This window comes from Passer domesticus, chromosome 8 (assembly GCF_036417665.1).
Source record: "Passer domesticus isolate bPasDom1 chromosome 8, bPasDom1.hap1, whole genome shotgun sequence".
Taxonomy (NCBI): Eukaryota; Metazoa; Chordata; class Aves; order Passeriformes; family Passeridae; genus Passer; species Passer domesticus.
The window spans coordinates 5,392,719-5,412,308 of NC_087481.1; the positions used below are offsets into that span (position 1 = coordinate 5,392,719).

The 19,590-nt window shown below is 55.3% G+C and overlaps 1 protein-coding gene across 1 annotated transcript in view; it reads right to left on the reverse strand.

Moving 5' to 3' along the window:
* Positions 1-19,590, reverse strand: part of LOC135306179 (zinc finger protein 850-like) — a gene marked incomplete at its 5' end in the record, with an annotated part of 412,436 nt that overhangs the window by 160,676 nt on the left and 232,170 nt on the right. The window contains 1 exon segment of the mRNA XM_064429767.1: positions 10,576-10,988. Within this exon segment, the coding sequence (XP_064285837.1) occupies positions 10,576-10,988 (413 nt within the window).

Consider the following 19,590-nt stretch of genomic DNA (forward strand, 5'->3'; position numbering starts at 1 on the left):
GCTCACGTAACACTGCGCCGTTCCCCCCAGCCCCCTGACAGGCGTCTCCACCGGATCCAGGGGCCAGTCCGGAGGCCAGGCAGCAAGAGAGAGAATCGTGATGTCAGCGCCGCTGTCAAGAAGCCCGCGAAGGCGAGTCTCCGACGGCGTCACACCAGGAATGGACAGGGCACACATCATCTCTGGACGTTCCTTGGTCAGAACAGCAGTCCAGTGCACTTGAGGCGGCCCAGTGGATCCGAAACAGCCAGCTCCACGCGACCGGTCCGCTGCCCTGCAAACAGAGGACTTAAAGGGCACAAGTTGAGCAAGTCGTGTCCCTTTCGGGATCGTGACCAGGGGGGTGGGTGTGGAAACCATGGCACAAATCTGCCCTGTAAAGTCTGCATCAATGAGCCCCAGATGCACAACGATGCCCTGAAGGGTGGCACTAGACCTCCCCATCAGGAGAGCACTCATGCCCCCACCCAAGGGACCAAAGGCATCTAGGGGAACCTTGTGTACTTCACAAGATTCCAACACAACTGTTGCTGCTGTGCAGACGTCTACACCCGCTGAGCCGCGGGTGCTGGCTGCAAGCCGGCTGAGCAAACCTCCATCGGCTCCGGGGTCTGGAGAGAAGCTTATGTCTGAGCGCGTCTCCCCTTCGCGCTTCGCTTCCCGTTTCCCGAGCTCGGCAGTGCCTGGCCATTAGCATGAACCGTTGCCTTGCAGACATTTGTCATATGGTTCGGTCTTCCACACCGACCACACAGAAACATAGGAATCTTTTCCTTCTGTTCTTTCTTCCCCTGTTTCTTGCTGCCCTGAGCATTCCCCTGCTGCTTCTGCCAGCCCTGTGGCGCTGCCCAGGCTGGCTGCGCAGCAGTAGCCCAGGCAGCCATCTTCTGAACAGGGGGACCTATGACCGAACAGGCCTCCGTCATTTGTGAGACAGTAGCCCCACCAGGAAGAGCGTCTATGACTCTCTTACAGTCTGCTGTACAGTTGCTCCTCGCTAGGTCCGCAATCACAGCCTCTCTTGTCAGCGGATTTGTCAGCTGCCTCTCCACTGAGGCAGTCAGCCTCCCCACAAATGTCATGAAAGGCTCATCAGCCTTCTGGACAATGGTTGCAAATGGTTGCCGTGGAGCAGCCATTTCTACGGTCTGAATCACTGCCGACATGCCTAGTGCTTGACACTGCTCAAGCACGGAGGGAGAGAAACCAGCCTGTCCCTGAGGCTCATTGTAATTGCCTGTACCCATCAGCATGTCAACGTCAGCCACTCTCCTGGGATCCTGCGGCCCCAGTGTAGCATTATGCTGTGCTGTAGTGGCTGCCAAGCGAGCCCACTTGGTCTCAAAGACGCCAAATTGCACGGGATCAAAAAGAGCACGCGCAACGTCACGGACATCGGCAGGCGTACGCACCTCAGAAGAAATCATGCGAAGCATGTGCATGACCTCAGAAGAGCCCAAACCATGTCGAGCAACCGTCTCACGGAGTTTTGTCTTTGTCTTGAAGGGCAGAGGCTCATAAGTGTTATGAGCAAGACCCCTGATCACAGGAAAAGCCTGGGGGCCTTCTGGCAAGGCCGCAGTACCTGCCGTGTCCCGTCCCGTGGGCCCCACGGGAACAAGAGCAGCTACCTGACTGCGAGGCACTGCAACAGCACTCGACCCCACATCCCCCGCAGCACCAGCAGAGCCAGAGGAGCCCCCTCCGTGATCCTGCAGACGCTGCGAGGAGACAGGCTCACGCATCTCATCAGCTGTAGCTCCGACTTCCCCCCAGAATCGTCTGGGATCCTTCGGACGCACGGTCACCTGGCACGGGGGAAGAGTCCACACACCCGGCAGGGAGGACCTGCGACCCCGGGAGAACACCGGTTTCCCGCTGGCCGCGTCAGCAGTCGCGCTAAAGGTGAACACCCCAGCGCCCTGGCGCGCCGCAGCCCCCGTGGAGGGCGGGGACTGCGGGGCTGAACCAGCTGCTCCCCCGGCAGCGCCGTCCGCTTCATCTCTGGGGCTGCTCTGCCAGCCCAGGAGGGACTGAGGGCCCTGAGCCCCGGGCTGAGGGCTGTGCTGGCTGGGAGGGGACACAAGAGCTGTGCTGCTCAGGGCAGTGTCTGCCCTGCAGGGCAGGGCTGGCAGTGCCACATCTGCCCTGCAGCAGGGCTTCCCTCAGCACTGCCTCCCTCCCTCCCTGCCCACGGCTCTGCTGCTGGAGCTGTCCCAGCCCGAGCTGCTCCTGTGGCCCTGGGCTCCTTCCCTGCCAGAGCTGCCAGAGCCCAGCCCAGCCCCTGGGCCAGCTCTGCCCTGCAGCTGCTCAGGGCTGCAGGGATTAAGGAACAGCTCCCCCAGCCTGGGCACCGTGGAAAGGTGATTCTGGATGGGCCTGGAGGCTGGGGAGCAGGGGGGCACTTGCTGAGGTTCCCAGGAAAATTCAGGGTGATGGTTTAAGAGCCTCAGCCGCTGTTCTGCCCTGCACACCAAGCTTAGCCACCAAGCTGAGCCAGGGAACAGTGGGAGCACAGATTCAGGAAAGCAGAGACCCAAGCAGGAAACCCCTGCCCTAAATGAGCTCATGAAAAGTCCCCTCAAGAATGAGCTGGGCGTGAGCTGGAGCTCTGAGCAGCCTGGCCCACACAGCACCCTCTCCACTGCAGCAGGACCTGCCCTGGCAGGAGTCACTCCTTGCCCCCACAGCTCCCCTGACCTGTCCATGGGGAGCTGCCAGGCAGGCTGAGAGCTGCCCCTGGCAGGTGGCACATCCCCTGGGCTGGCCAAGAGTCCTGAGGGCTGTAGGACCTGCTCTGCAGGACAGCCCTGGCAGTCCTGGCTGCAGCCCCAGCTTCAGCCCCTGCAGCCATCCCTGGCAGCAGGAGCCGTCCTGCCCTGTCCCTCTGATGGTGCCCAGGGCAGCTCTGCTCTGCAGCACATCCTCCTCCTCCTGCTCCCCTGCCACAGAGAAATTGGGAGAGTCCTCCTGGCACATCCCCCAGGCTGTGGGGTGTGCTGGCTTCAGGAGATCCCTCCAGGAGCACAGGGGACATTGCCCTGCATCCACTGACTCACCATATGGAGGGCTGTGAAGATCTTTCCCCCAGTGAAGTTTCAGCTCAATGACTTCCTCAGCCTGTCTCTGCCTGCCTCCTGTCCCCTCAGTGCCTGCAGGCAGAGCCCTCAGCCCTGCTGGGCTGGGAGAGGAGCTGGTCCTGGGAAGAGCTGTTCCTTTAAAGCTCAGCAGCACAGACACAGAACAAAGACTTTAATGACCCTCTTGGGACTTGGGTGTTGTTTACATCAGACTCAGTCCCTGAGAGAGCCTTCAAAAGACTTCTCCAGAACTCAAAGTTAAATTGAAACTCCAAAGTTTCTTGAAGTTTTAATGGGTCCCACTGAGGGACATGACTGAGAAAGTGTCCCCAGGTTCCAGGCACAGCAGAACACTGGAGGCAGTGATGACAGCTGGGGACAAACAAGGCAAAGGTGTCTCTTGTGCTGAATAAACCTGGATGTGTTTCAGGAATGCAAAGGGCCAACGCCTGAGCCCCAGCCCCTGGCCAGGCAGATCCTGTCCCTCCCTCCTTGCTCAGGGCTCTTCCCAGGATGGACACTGGCATGTGGGTATGTGCAATGCCAAGGGCAGCACCATGGGGCGGCCCCTGCCAGGCTGCTGAGCAGGGACAAGCAGCCACCCTGTGATGTCACACAGCCCCTCGGATGTCACACAGCCATCTGTGATCTCATACAGTGTCGCTACAGGACACAAGACAACACGACGCAGACACGCTGCTGCTCTCAGACAGGGAAAAGAGAGAGTTTATTTTCTGACTCCTACATTTATAGATTTCCAAAGGTGACAGAGGATTGGGAGGTGAAAGTGCCACCTCTCCAGGGACAGTGGACAAACCAACAGTCCATCAAATTTCTCCTCCTCCATAAAAGAACAGACCGCAAACCCGACGCGGAGCCACCCGTCTCCCGCGCAGGGGAGGGGCGGGACACAGGGAGAGATGCGGCTCGCGGAGCCACGTCAGCGCGGGGCGGCACAAGGGAGGTTGGCACAGCCCCTAGCAGCACCCGCCCCATCTCACGGGATGCCGCAGCCGACTCCGCCTCCGCTGAACAAAGCGAGGCAGGCATGCCACCCACCATGATGGGACGAGATCGAGCACCGACCAACGCCCCGCCTCCGGCAGCCTCCACCGCCTGCGCATGCCCGGCGGGCTGCTCAGGCTCAGAAACAGGAGAAAGTGTCCCCCCGCGAGACGGGCCCGAATCTGAAGCGGGTGAACCCGCTTCCGCCGGCCGCAGGGAATATGTTGTGGACTTACCACAATGCGAACAGAGCGTTGTCACCAAATCAGACCCGAACAAAACTGGGCACTGATCCAGGGGCCCCTCATCGCCCCCGAGCGCCGGGAGGGCACAGGGGGACGACGGCTGCCCCTCCACTCCGCGGTTCGGGGCAGGGCGAGTCAGCCGAGCTGCCTTCCCGGGACCCCCAGAAACCAGCGGGACTCCGCCCCCCGGCTGATCACCCTGGAACAGAGGGTTGAGAGTCCAATCCCCCTTCGAGGACCAACCACCACCCTCGGAGGCGGAATCATCCTCCAGCTCCCCCCACCGGGAAGCGGAGGAAGCCTCTGCGTCGCTCAAAAACTCAGATTCCCTTTCATCCCCATCCGAGACGGACAGGTCGTTCTGGGAACCTGCAGAGCTGCAAGGTTCAGACCCCCATACAGCCCGAGCAACATCCTGCAATGTGTGCCACATCAATTTCACGCTAGCAGGACCACCAGCCATCATCTCCTTCACGAGGTGGTCATTCACGCCAGACCACGCCGCCTCAGAGAACGCCTCCGTAGGGTCGGAAAAGAATCCCCGCTGTGTAGCCCAGCAATGGAGTGTTTCGAAATCACTCCAGGGCACGGAGATCTTACTGGTCGTCAGGACCCGTCTCCACGAACCCAACACACCAAATGCACTCATGATACCCACAGGAGTGCCGCTATCACAGGACAGCAGACCAAGCTCCCAGCAGGGAAAGGGGCAAACGGCACAATCTCACCCGACAGCCCGAACTCTCTGCCTCCAGCCTAGGCTGCAGTACACTTCGGCGGTCACCAGATGTCGCTACAGGACACAAGACAACACGACGCAGACACGCTGCTGCTCTCAGACAGGGAAAAGAGAGAGTTTATTTTCTGACTCCTACATTTATAGATTTCCAAAGGTGACAGAGGATTGGGAGGTGAAAGTGCCACCTCTCCAGGGACAGTGGACAAACCAACAGTCCATCAAATTTCTCCTCCTCCATAAAAGAATGCAAACAATAGGTTGTTTACAGAAAAGTGTGTGAGAAAGTTTCATACAAGAATGCAAACATCAGAAGGCTTTAGAAAGTCTTAAAAAATCAGGGCGACAATACAGCATCCTGTGATGTCACAGAGCACCCTATGATGTAACACAGCCACCTGTGATGTCACAGCCCACTCTGGGATGTCATACAGCACCCTTGTTTTGTCACAGAGCCAGTTCTGGGATGTCACCCTGGAATGTCATGCAGCTGCATTGTGATGTCCCAGAAGACTCTGTGATGTCAGAAAGTTGCTTTGTGATGTCACAGTCTTCTCTATGTTACACAGCCACCTAGTGATGTCACAACCCACTCGCTGATGTCACAGAGCCACCAGCTGTTACGTCCGGATCTGCTCTATGGCCTCATACCCTACTCCATGATGTCACAGACAGCTCTGTGATGTCACAACCCCCACAGTGATGTCACAAAACCCTCTCTGTTATGTCATGCTGCTACTCTGTAATGTCACAGCACACACTTTGACCTCAATCTCCTCTATAATGTCATACAGCCATGCCATGATGTCACAGCCTGCTCTGTGTTGTCACACAGTCTCCTCTATGATGCTGTAGCTGCTCAGTGACCTCACACAACAAACTCTGTGATGTCATAGCCCAACCTGTGACCTTACACAGCCCACTCTGTGCTGTCACACAGCCCCTTGCTGACATCACAGCTGCTCTGTGCCTCTAGGACACAGCCACAGAGGTGCCGCTGTGACACAGCCCCCTCTGGGACATCCCCCAGCCCCTGCCAGTGCTGAGCCCCTGTCAGCTCTGGCTGTGCCCTGCTGGTGTCCCTGAGCTGCCCTGGCAGTGCCCCAGCCCTGCTGGGCTGTGCACAGGAGCTGCTCCTGGCCAGAGCTGTCTCTCTGCAGCGCTGCCCTTGCCAGGAGCTGCCTCTGGGCCAGGAGCCCGGCCCAGCTCAGCAGCACAGACACAGCAGCAGGACTTTAATGACCCTCTGGGGCTTTGGTGCTCCTTGCATCAGACTCTATCCCTCAGAGTGTGCTCAAAAACCTTCTCAAGAACTTAAAATCAGATTCAAAGTCCCAACTTTATTTAACTTTAAATGGGTCCCAGTGAGGGACATAACTCATGTGAGTGTCTCCAGGTTCCAGGTAGAGCGGAACACTGGAGGCACTGATGAACTGATGACAGCTGGGGACAAGCAAGGCAAAGGTGCCTCTGGTGCTGAGCAAACCTGGATGTGTTTCAGGAATGCAAAGGGCCAAGGCCTGAGCCCCAGCCCCTGGCTAGGCAGATCCTGTCCCTCCCTCCTTGCTCAGGGCTCTTCCCAGGATGGGCACTGGCATGTGGGGATGTGCAATGCCAAGGGCAGCACCATGGGGCAGCCCCTGCCAGGCTGCTGAGCAGGGACAAGGAGGCAATGAGGCCCCAGGCCTGCAAGGGTCACTTGTCTCCTGCTCCTGGCTCAGGCCCAGGGCCAGCAGCCATGGCCAAAGCGCTGCCCAAGTTGGCTCTGTCAGGGCCTTGCAGCTGCTGCCCATCCCTGTGCCCTGTGCAGCCCAGGCTGTCCTACGGTGTCCCTGCCCTGCGCCTCTGTCCCTGCAGGCTGTCGTCATCCCCCGGCTGCCCCACCTGGCTGGCCCCTTCCTTTGCTGACAGCTCGGCCTCCTGCCTGCCTCTGCCTTCCACACAAAGCCTTGGGCTGCTCCAGGCTCCTTCTGCACCACAGCCCTGCCCTGGGGGAGGAAATTCCTTTCTCTTCATGTCTGGTCCTCCCCAGCTGCCCTTGTGTTGTGTTGCACTGCAGTAAGCAGCAAAACGACTCCCCCAGACCCCGGAGTCTCAGACCTCAGGCAGGCATCGATGACCAACAGGGAAAGGAAAGCAACAGGATTCGTCCTGGTTTAGCAAAGCCCAGGATCCTTTTTTGTGCCAGGGACCAAAACAAGAAACAAATCGGGAGAGGGGGTGGTGGTTTGTCATGGGTTTTATATGACAGGGTAGGGGTGGAGTTTAGGGTCAGGGTCCAATAGCAGAAGCAGCAGGGGACTGCAAAGGAGTGAATCGAGGAGGACAACCAATGGAAAAATCTATGGCAGGGACTTCGCAGTAGAATTTGAACCAATGAGAGTACAGAAAAGGAAAAATGTTCTGTGGCCACTCCTTATTTGACCAGATGGGGTGGAGTGTCTTTTCCTGGGCTTGCAGGGGCGTGCCCCACAGGGTGGAGGGGCGGAATCCTCTTTAAATCACGCCCCTCACCCGATGCTGTCTGTCTGGGTAGAATGCCTGCTTCCTGGGGCGAGGGAACTCCACACCCTTGGTGCCATTATTTCTTTCTCTGGGTGTTTTATACAATGAAGAAAAACTTCAGCCTCTCTGAAACCACCCTTCAATCCCTCTCAGGCTGCTCCTGTTCTGTCCTCAGTCTCCACACCACTGAGCCCAGAGCCACCACCTTCTACCTGCTGGTTATGCGATGAGGCCTCCAAACCCCATCTTGGGAGATTTTTGGTTACTTTTCAAGGTCTGTGAAAATGGAAAAATACTGGTCAACATTATTTTGTTCCACATCTTGCAGTAACAGAACAAGAGTCAATAACTCTCAACTGAATGAGTGTGGATTTACATTTCTTAGAAGGAGAAATATTTTACAATTATGACAGTGGCACAAAACTGCAACTGTTTTTCCAGAGAACTGGATTCCCCATCACAGGAATCCCAGGAATTGTCCAAGAGCAGGAGCTTTGTACAACCTGACCCAGTGAAACCCTCTCATCCCCAAGAACAGAATTCCTGTTGTGTGGGTTCTCTGATGTGCTGGGTGCCCTCACAACGCTTCTGGCCAGAATGTCTGCTGAGGGCAGCCAGGCTGCTGCAGGGGCAGTGACCTCACAGCCATCACCATGGCAGCCCTGTGCCCTGGGCCTGGCTCTCCCCTTTCCTCTGCCCCTGCCTTGTCTCTGCTGGCATGAAGAGTTTTGTCATTCATATCTTGTCCCCAAGGTGCTGGGGCCAATGGCTTCCCAGGCAGGCTCCTGGAGCAGAAGTGGCTTTTCAGAGCCCAGGCAGAAGTGAGCCCTGAGGCAGCAGCTCTGCAGTGCTGGCCACCAGGCCGGGCTACCAAGGGAGGCTTCTGGCCATGGCCTGCAAGCAGCTGCTGCTGCCAAGGTGCCTTTGGTGCCTCAGGCTCTGCCTGGCACAGCTGCCAGCACGGCACTCTGCCCTTGTGCCCGAGCCCTTCCCTCTGCTGGGGCTGGCCTGGGGCTTTTCCTGCAGCAGGACCTGCCCTGCTCCTGGCACAGGAAAGGCAGTTCCTGCTGGAGCAAGAGGGTCTGCCTGCAATGGGCTCCAACAACTCCAGCCAGGCCCTGTTGACTTCAAAATTGCTTCCTGGAGCAGAATATTCAAATAATTGTTATAGTTCCCGTATTGTGGAGTAAATAACTGTTTGGGTTTTTTTAAATTTACTCTGTGGTGTAAAAAAGGCATGTTATCTAATCATGATCAGAATCAATCAGAGCTGTATTTATACAAATATATCTGCTATTCCATGGTTAATCCTGTGGGACAAATTGAATTAAGGTTCAATTCTACCTGTCTAATCTTTTACACCTTTGACAAAGTCTGGGCCTGGGATTCGATCCAGCCGTTCTCAGTCTCCTCTTTCAGAAGGAATTTTAGAAGTCTAAGGGTCCAGCAGGGGTTTGAGGATCCATGGTGGCTGTTGGGTGTCATTTCTCCATCTCATGACTCATCAGGAGTTTCGCCAATAAAGAAATGAAGCTTTTGCCTGAAGCTCCCACTGTGCCCATGAGAGGAAACCCTGGGAGTGTCTGGGACATCCCGCTCTTTGGCAGCCTGGGGACTCCTGGAATGTCACCGTGGAGCCCCCGTGAGTGCCTGTGACAGATGGGTGCCTTTGCAGCCCAAGGTGCCCTGGGATGTCACCATGGAATGGCTGTGACTGCCTCTGACCACAGGGCTCTTTACCATCCCCAGAAACCCCTGGGAGGTGTCCATGGAGCCCCTGTCTCTGCCTGTGACATTCCAGCTCTTGAACAGCCTGGAGACTTTTGGAAAGTTACCATGGAACCCCTCTGAGTGCCTGTGACAAATCTGATCCTTAACAGGCAACCATCACCAGCCCCCTGTTGCTATGGGTCATGGGATCCCAGATCCACAGAATTGGCTGAGCTGGGAGGGACCCATCAGGATCCTGGAGTCCAACTGCTGGCCCTGCACAGGACACCCCAACAATGCCAGCCTGGGCCTGGCAGCGCTGGCCAAATGCTGCTGGAGCTCAGAGAGCCCTGGAGCTGGGAGCCTTCCCTGGGGAGCCTGGGCACTGCCCCAGCAGCCTCTGGGCAAAAACCTTTTCCTGAGATCCAACCTGAGCCTGCCCCGACTCAGCTGCAGCCGTTCCCTCCAGTCCTGTCCCTGGGCACCAGAGGGAAGAGGTTCCCACAGCCCCAGCCAGGGACCCGCTCCCAAGGCTGTTGCCATGGCCACCAGGGCTGGGACCAGCTGGGATGCTCGGTTTCCACGGGCTGGGGTTTAGGAATGGGATTCCCCAATGTCCTGCTTCCACTAAAACTGCACTGCCGCTTGCTGCCCTCCCACCTCCCATGGAAATCACAAAAGGCAAAGATCCCAGGCTGGGATAAGAACAATTTATTTGGAACAGCATCGAGATAAAGAACAAACAGGAACAGAAACAATATTGACAACAGAAGGGTTTTAAAAAAGGGAAAACTACAACACAATGGTATCTTCCTGGCCATAATTTTCTCCTGCCTGGGAAGGACACCCTTCTCCTCAGGGAGAGAGAGAGTCCCTTTCCTGCCCCTGGCAATGACCTGAGGTCAGAGTGAATGTAATGACACAGCCCTGGCCAGACCCTCATGTTCTTCAGGCTCACATCATGTCATTGGCAGGAGCAGGAAAACGAACAGGTGTCTTCCCAGCATGGATCACATGAACACGTATCACCAGGGCCCTTCCAAATGTGGTTCTCCCATGGGGGATGAAGTTGGAGCAGTGCACAAAGCTCTTCCTGCAGTTGCAGCATTTGCATGTCTTCCCTTACTGGTGACTGTGTTGGTGTCTGCTCAAATGAGAGCTCTGTCTGAAGCTCTTCCCACACTGGGGACACTCGTAGGGCCTCTCCCCAGTGTGGATACGCCCGTGGGTGACGAGGTGGGAGTTGCAGTTGAAGCCCTTCTTGCAGTCAGGGCAGCAGAAGGGCCTCTCATCTGTGTGAATCCGCTGGTGCTGGAGGAGATTGGAGCTCATGTGAAACCTCTTCCCACACTCGGGACACTCGTAGGGCCTCTCCCCAGTGTGGATGCACTGGTGCTTCATGAGGTAGGAGTTGTACTTGAAGCTCTTCCCACAGTCAGAGCAGTGGAAGGGCCTCTCATCTGTGTGAATCCGCTGGTGGCAGAGGAGATTTGAGCTCGTGTGAAACCTCTTCTGGCACTCAGAACACTCGTAGGACCTCTCCCCACTGTGGATGTGTTGATGCCTGACAAGTTTTGAGCTGCAGCTGAAGCCCTTCCCACACTCCCCACACTCGTAGGGCCATTCCCCAGTGTGGATCATCTGGTGGCGGATCAGGGTGCTGCTCTGCCTGAAGCTCTTCCCACACTCCAAGCACTTGTAGGGCTTCTCCCCATCAGGAAGCTGCTCATGGACCACCAGCTCTGATCCCTGCCTGAAGCTCTGTCCACCTTCCTGGCACAGGGTGGGTCTTTCCTCCTCAGAGCACCCTGGGCTGGGTTTGCAGGCCCTCATCCTGTGGGATCTCTTGGGCTTTACCTCCCCGTTCGATTAATGTGCCATGGAGTCCTTCAAAATAGCTTCTTCCATGAGGTTCTGTTGTGAAGATTTGTCCTCTCTGGTCTCCGTCCTCATCTTCTTCTCTGGGGAAGGTAGGACAAGGAGAGGATGCATTTTGCCTCCATGCCAAAGGGAAAGGGAACGAGATAACCCCAGTGCATCCCCAGCAGGATGGCCAAGGCAGAGGGGCTGTCCTGCAGCTACGGGCCATGCTGAGCTGGGAGATGGAGCAGGAGAGAAGGGGAAAGGGACACTGACTTCCTCCTCACCTGCCTGCATTTCTCAGGGCATCTTTCTCTTCCCTGTAGCCTTCTCCTCCACTGGGCCAAGGTTTGGGAATGGGAAATCCTGGTTTCGGGAAAAACAAGGGATGAGCACAGTGAGTCTGAAGGTCCTCTGCCCAAGTCCATCTCCAGAAGTCACCTGGTGTCCATAAAAACCTTCAAAAGGCAAAAGTGAATGAAAAAAGCCACCAGGAGTGTCCCATTTCCAGTCTCATCCCTCTGGGGCTCTGGTGGTGCCTCCTTTCATGGCTGCTGAGGATCCCTGGCCTCCCCAGGGATGAGAACGTCGGAGAGCCCCCCCAGGCCTGAGCACCTTCAGCGGTGAGAGGGACACAGAGCCCCTGGTTCCCAGCCCTGCACAAGCATTTCCCGATGCCAGCGGGATGGAGACTCCCTCAAGCATCCTGCAGGACGAGGGGACGAGACTGCCCTGAGCATCCCCTTGACATGAGGGTGAGAGGGAGGGAAACCCCCCAGGCATTCCCTGGGGTGAGAATGATGGAGACGCCCTGGGGAATGGCCTGGGGTGACAGGGACAGGGACGCCCCCCTGGGGGACAGGGACACCCCCTCAAGAATGGCCTGGGGTGGGAGGGACAACGCCCCCCAAGCCCTTCCCAAGCATCCCCCAGGGCGAGAGGCGCAAAGACCCCTCCAGCATCCCCTGGGCACTGGACAAAATAAACTTGGCAGAAATTAAATTTAATACTGTATAAATCAGTTTTATGAAGATTTGATTTTGTCAGAAGTCACATGTGAGGAAAACACAAATAAATCCCAAACATTAATAAATGAACAATAGAAGCAATTCTGTGGCAATTCCAAGTTTCACGGTTCCTGCACAGCTCCAGCTCAGCTGCTGGAAGGTTCTGATTAAAAAAAAAAAAAAAGAAATGGAAGTGAAAATTTCACCCAGTAGAGATTATAGAAAGGAAGGAAAAATCTGTATAGCTGTGACAAAGGTGACAGGGACAATAATTGTTCTCACATATGGAAAAGTCCCCAAGCCTCAGAATGGTGGAGTTATTCGGGAATTTAGCTACTTGAGGTGGGCTTCTTCTAGGACTTTTAGCAGCCTTGTGCTCCTAACCTTGGGGTGAATGAACCTTATCAGTCTCCCTGGTAACATTTGCAACCTTTCCTCTGGTGATTTAACAATCTTTTAATGGAAGGATAACAAAGTATTTTCTTTAGACTGGCCACCCACAACAGCCATTTTCCTCATCAGTTCTCCCCCAAGCCACTCAGAAGAATCTGCATTCAAGCTTCCAAGTTTCCTCTGGAAAGAAAGAGCCCTCCTCCCACAGAGGAGGGAACCATGCTGTTGTCTTGGTCAAAGAACAGTGCCTGAACTCACTGTGCCAAAATATTGTACACAATCTGGTTAAGAAAATTGTTAGAGATGCCTCTGCCCCAATTAAGGTGCTAACGAGACCAAATGCAAAGTGGATTTTATTGAACAGTCAATGTGAGGTAGAGAGAGATGGAATAAAAGAGAAAAAAGGGGGAGGGCAAGAGAGTGACAGGGACAGAGACCTCCCCTGGGGCAGGGCAAGTGTGACATTGTCCCCCATGTGTGGCCTTCCCAGGGTGGGGGTTTTACACCTGAGCCAGTTAGGGTAGGGGGGGTGGTGTTCACCCCCGCAGTAGGGATTACCCCACTGTTTCAGGTTGCAGTCCAAGATGTAACCAAATGCATGTTTTCCATCTTCACCTTTAGAAACTGTTCTAAACAGGTGGGGCAGTGTTCTTTACCTCTTCCATGACTCAGCCCTGATTACGCCCTCCAGGGGCTCTCTTCTGTGAATGGGCCATTGAGTGTCCCTGCAGGACTGGTAAAATGACATCATCCCATTGTGGGATGCTCCGCCCAGGGGGAGGAGCCAAGCATTCCTACCTGGATATAAGCTGAGGCTTCTGGCACCAGGAGCACCTTGGCTACTGGATTCCCAGAGGACAAGAGCTCCATAAGCACCACTGGACTTCAGACGAGGACCAGACCCTTCCACAGGATCACTGCTTTGACAGAATCACGATCATCACTGCAACAGGACTGCAGCCACCATTTAATGGGATTGCTACCACCACCCTGACCAACAGGGTGTCAGGTCATATCCTGACTCTTTCCATTTAAGGCAGTGTTTCTGTATCATTGCCCTGATCTTAATTTTCTTATTAAATTGTAATTCTGGCTTAGACTCTCCCCCTAGTTTGCCCTCAAACCAGTACAAAACTCAATGCATTAATCTCTTGTTTTCCTCCCAAAACAGAATTTCTCATCCCCAAACCACTGCCAGATGGAGGAGAAGGCTGCGAGGAAGAGGAAGATGTCCCGGGACCACCAGGTAGGTGAGGAGGAAGTCACAGCTCATTTCCCTCTCTTTCCTGCTCCATCTCCCGGCACAGCACAGCCCAAGGCTGCAGGACAACCCTGCCTTCAACGCCGTCCTGCCAGGGATGCACGGGGAGGATCTCCTTCCCCTTCCCTCTGGCACAGAGGCAAATCCCATCCTCTCCTTGCCCTGCCTTCCCCAGACAAGGAGCTGAGGATGGAGACCAGCGACGACAAATCTCCACAGCAGAACCTTGTGGAAGAGGCTGTTTTGAGTGGCTCCATGGCACAGGAATCCAGTGGGGAAGAAAATTCCCTGAGATACTGCAGGAGGAGGGGCTCCAAATCCAGCCCAGGTGAGGAGGAAAGAACCACCCTGTGCCAGGAAGGTGGACAGAGCTTCAGGCAGGGATCAGAGCTGGTGATCCATGAGCAGCTTCATGATGGGGAGAAGCCCTACAAGTGCTTGGAGTGTGGGAAGAGCTTCAGGTGGAGCAGCCACCTGATCAGCCACCAGATGATCCACACTGGGGAATGGGCCTACGAGTGTGGGGAGTGTGGGAAGGGCTTCAGCTACAGATCCACCCTTGTGACCCACCAACGCATACACACCGGGGAGAGGCTCTATGAATGTCTTGAGTGTCAGAAGAGATTTCAGACCCGCTACAATCTCCTCAGGCACCAAAGGATTCACACTGATGAGAGGCCCTTCCTCTGCCCTGACTGCGGGAAGCACTTCAAGCAGAATTCCCACCTCGTCACCCACCAGAGCATCCACACTGATGAGAGGTCCTTCCTCTGCCCTGACTGCGGGAAGGGCTTCAAGCAGACTTCCCACCTCGTCACCCACCAGAGCATCCACACTGATGAGAGGTCCTTCCTCTGCCCTGACTATGGGAAGGGCTTCAAGCGCAATTCTCAACTCGTCACCCACCGGCGCATCCACACTGGGGAGAGGCCCTACGAGTGCCTCACCTGTCAGAAGAGGTTTCAGACCAGCTCACATCTCTGCCTGCATGAGCAGATTCACACAGAGGAGAGGCCCTTCCGCTGCCATGACTGTGGGAAGGGCTTCAAGCAAAACTCCACCCTCATCATCCACTGGCGCATCCACACTGGGGAGAGGCCCTACAAGTGTCCCCAGTGTGGGAAGAGCTTCTCCCACAGTTCTAACTTAACCAGACACCAACAGAGGCACCAGTAGGGGAAGCCCTGCAAATGCCCCAACTGCAGGAAGATCTTCATGCACTGCTGCAGCTTCATCCCCCATTGGATGACCCATGCTGGTCAGAGTCCTGGTGATCCATGTTCCCATGATCCATACTGGGAAGACACCTGTCCCTTCTCCTGCCCCTGCCGATGGCATGATGTGGGATTGATGAACATGAGGGTTTGGCCATGGCTGTGTCGTTACATTCACTCCCACCTCAGATCATTGCCATGGGCAAGAAAGGGAATCTCTCTATCTTCCTACGAGGAGAAGAGTGTCCTTTCTTGGCAGGAGGAAATTGTGTCTGGGAAGAGACAGTCAGCTGAGTTGTAGTTTTCCATTTTTCTTATCCCTTTTGTTATCAATATTGTTGCTGTTTCTGTTTGTTCCTGATCTTGTTGCTGTTCCCAATAAATTGTTCCTATCCTAGCCCAGGATCTTTGCCTTTTGTGCTTTCCATGGGAGTCAGGAGGGCAGCAATCGGCAGCACGGTTTTAGCGGGACCAGGAAATTGGGGAATCCCATTCCTGAACCCCACCCTGTGGAAACCAAGCATCCCAGGTGGTCCCAGCCCTGGTTGCCATGCTAAGGATCAGATTTGTCACAGGGTCTCAGAGGGGTTCCATGGGGACTTTCCAAGAGTCTCCAGGCTGTTCAAGAGCTGGAATGTCACAGGCAGAGACAGGGGCTCCATGGACACCTCCCAGGGGTTTCTGGGGATGGTAAAGAGCCCTGTGGTCAGAGGCAGTCACAGCCATTCCATGGTGACATCCCAGGGCACCTTGGGCTGCAAAGGCACCGATCTGTCTCAGGCACTCACGGGGGCTCCATGGTGACATTCCAGGAGTCCCCAGGCTGCCAAAGAGCTGGGATGTCCTAGACACTGACAGGGGCTCCAGTCATGGGCACAATGGGAGCTTCAGGCAAAAGCTTTATTTCTTTATTGGAGAAACTCCTGATGAGTCATGAGGTGGAGAAATGACACCCAACAGCCACCATGGATCCTCAAACCCCTGCACGGCCCCTAGACTTCCAAAATTTATTTTAGTCTAGGAGAGTGGGAGTGGCTGGATCCAATCCCAGCCCCAGACTTTGTCAAAGGTGTAAAAGATTGGACAGGTAGAATTGAACCTTAATTCAATTTGTCCCACAGGATTAACAATGGAATACCAGATATATTTATATAAATATGGCTCTGATTGATTCTGATCATGATTAGATAACATGCCTTATTTACACCACAGAGTAAATTTTTAAAAAAAGAGTTATTTACTCCACAATACAGGAACTATAACAATTATTTGAATATTCTGCTCCAGGAAGCAATTTTGAAGTCAACAGGGCCTTGCAGGAGTTGTTGGAGCCCATTGCAGGCAGAGCCTCCTGCTCCAGCAGGAACTGCCTTTCCTGTGCCAGGAGCAGGGCAGGTCCCGCTGCAGGAAAAGCCCCAGGCCAGCCCCAGCAGAGGGAAGGGCTCGGGCACAAGGGCAGAGTGCCGTGCTGGCAGCTGTGCCAGGCAGAGCCTGAGGCACCAAAGGCACCTTGGCAGCAGCAGCTGCTTGCAGGCCATGGCCAGAAGCCTCCCTTGGCAGCCCAGCCTGGTGGCCAGCACTGCAGAGCTGCTGCATCAGGGCTCATTTCTGCCTGGGCTCTGAAAAGCCACTTCTGCTCCAGGAGCCTGCCTGGGAAGCCATTGGCCCCAGCACCTTGGGGACAAGATATGAATGACAAAACTCTTCATGCCAGCAGAGACAAGGCAGGGGCAGAGGAAAGGGGAGAGCCAGGCCCAGGGCACAGGGCTGCCATGGTGATGGCTGTGAGGTCACTGCCCCTGCAGCAGCCTGGCTACCCTCAGCAGACATTCTGGCCAGAAGCGTTGTGAGGGCACCCAGCACATCAGAGAACCCACACAACAGGAATTCTGTTCTTGGGGATGAGAGGGTTTCACTGGGTCAGGTTGCACAAAGCTCCTGCTCATGGGCAATTCCTGGGATGGGGCATTCACTTATCTGGAAAAGCAGTTGCAGTTTCGTGCCTCTCTCATAACTGTAAAATATTTCCTCTTTCTAACAAATGTAAATCCACCCTCATTCGGTTTAGAGATATTGACCCTTGTTCTGTCACTGCAAGATTTGGGAGAACGTAACTTTGACCACTATTTTTCCATTTTCACACATCTTGGAGAGGACCCAAACATCTCCCAAGATGGGGTTTGGAGGCCTTATCACAAAACCAGCAGTGAGGGGCTTAGGGCTCTGGGCTCAGTGGTGTGCAGACTGTGGACAGAACAGGAATAGCCTGGGAGGGATTGAAGGGTGGTTTCACAGAGGCTGGAGCTTCATATTTAAATGATCCTGAGAAAGATAATGGCAGCAAGAGCAGCTGAGGAGGCCCAGAGTGGACACCAGGAGAAAGGAATTTCCCTCCCAGGGCAGGGCTGTGGTGCAACACGTCCCCCAGAAGGAGCCTGGAGCAGCCCAAGGCTTTGTGTGGGCAGGCAGAGGCAGGCAGGAGGCAGAGCTGCCAGCAAAGGAAGGGGCCAGCCAGGTGGGGCAGCTGGGGGATGACAACAGCCTGCAGGGACAGAGGCACAGGGCAGGGACACCGTAGGACAGCCTGGGCTGCACAGGGCACAGGGATGGGCAGCAGCTGCAAGGCCCTGACAGAGCCAACTTGGGCAGCACTTTGGCCATGGCTGATGGCCCTGGGCCTGAGCCAGGAGCAGGAGACAAGTGACCCTTGCAGGACTGGGGCCTCATTGCCTCCTTGTCCCTGCACAGCAGCCTGGCAGGGGCCGCCCCATGGTGCTGCCCTTGGCATTGCACATCCCCACATCCCAGAGCCCATCCTGGGAAGAGCCCTGAGCAAGGAGGGAGGGACAGGATCTGCCTGGCCAGGGGCTGGGGCTCAGGCCTTGGGCCTTTGCATTCCTGAAACACATCCAGGTTTGCTCAGCACCAGAAACACCTTTGCCTTGTTTGTCCCCAGCTGTCATCACTGCCTCCAGTGTTCTGCTCTGACTGGAACCTGGGGACACTTTCTCAGTTGTGTCTCTCAGTGGGACCCATTAAAACTTCAAGAAAGTTCAGTGCTTAAATTTAACTTCGAGTTTTAGAGAAGTTCTTTGAACACTCTCTCAGGGACTATGTCTGATGTAAACAACACCAAAGCCCTGAGAGAGTCATTAAAGTTTTCCAAGTCCAATTATGGAGAAATATTTCAAAGAGCTTGTAAGACATACACATGCCTATTTTAAAGGGTTTATTTTATTACATTTCCCTTCAGAGCAGAGGCATTTGCAGCATTCTGTGATTGATATTGACCCAGGGTCTCTCCTCGGGAGCTCTGGTCTGCTCAGAGAAGCTGTGCCTTGAGCTCTGACCCAGTGTGGACAACCTTGCTCCACGTTCCCCAGCCCCATCCTGTCTGTCCTCACTCACCTGGGACCTGCTGGGCTTGGAGAGCTGGCTGCACTCAGCCTAAGAGGGGTTTTCCCTTTTTGTATTTTTTGAAGCAATCTCAAACTCCTGAGTTTCCCCACTGAACACAGACACACTCCTCAGGTGTGTGCCAGCCCAAGGTGCCACCAAAACCACTGCAGGCTGCCCTGGGCCAGCTGTGAGGGTGGATCATCAGCCCAAGCTGCACTGGGCCACTGCAAGGGGCTGTGGCCATGGACACTGCCCTGACCCCACTGCTGGGTTTGGCTGCCACGGCAACCCTGAGAAATTAAACTGTGCTTGGAAACACTGGGGAGGACTGGGACATACTGGGAAACACTGGGAACACTGTAGGAGACACTGGGATATACTGGGATTCACACTGCGGAGGACTGGGACAACCTGGGAACACAAGGAATGCTGAGGGAGAATCTGGATGGACTGGGATGGACTGTGGGGGTACACTGAGACACAGTGGGACATGCTAGAACATACTGGGATATACTGGGAGTGACACTGGGAGTGACACTGGGGCATGGGACATTGCAGGGAAGACTGGGAGACACTGGGGCATACTGTGGATGGCATTGGGAGGAACTGAGAGGGACTGGGAATGAACTTATGTGTATTGGGACAAATGGTCTCTACTGGGAGGGCCTGGAGGGGCATAGTGGATGTGCTTGGTTGTACTGGGGATGAACTGGGCAACACTGAGAGGGACTGGAGGGATTGAATGGGCTGTTCCCACCTCTGCCGTCTCCCATTTGCCAAAGCTCCCATCCATCACCGCTCACAACCAAACAGCCCAAGGGATCGGGGCCTCAAGGGCAGAGCCTGATGTCAGTGCCATCTTTTCGGTTTTTCCTATAACTCCTGTCATGCTCCAGTCGCAATTGAGCCCCACTGGAGCCGGGACTGCAACGCTCGTCATGCCCCGCGCTCCACAGAGCCCACCCCGGCATCCACCCCCCATCTGTCCCATAAGTGCCCCCCCGACCCTCCAGGATCCCTCAGTGCCCCTCAGAGCCCATTCGGGACCCCGCAAAAGAGTCCCCGGATCCCCTGAGTGCTCCCAGCCCCACAGATGCCCGGTACAGCCGCTTCTGGGAATTCATCTCCTCTCATCCCCCTCGGCCCCAGAGCCCCTCATAACACAGCCCCGCGCC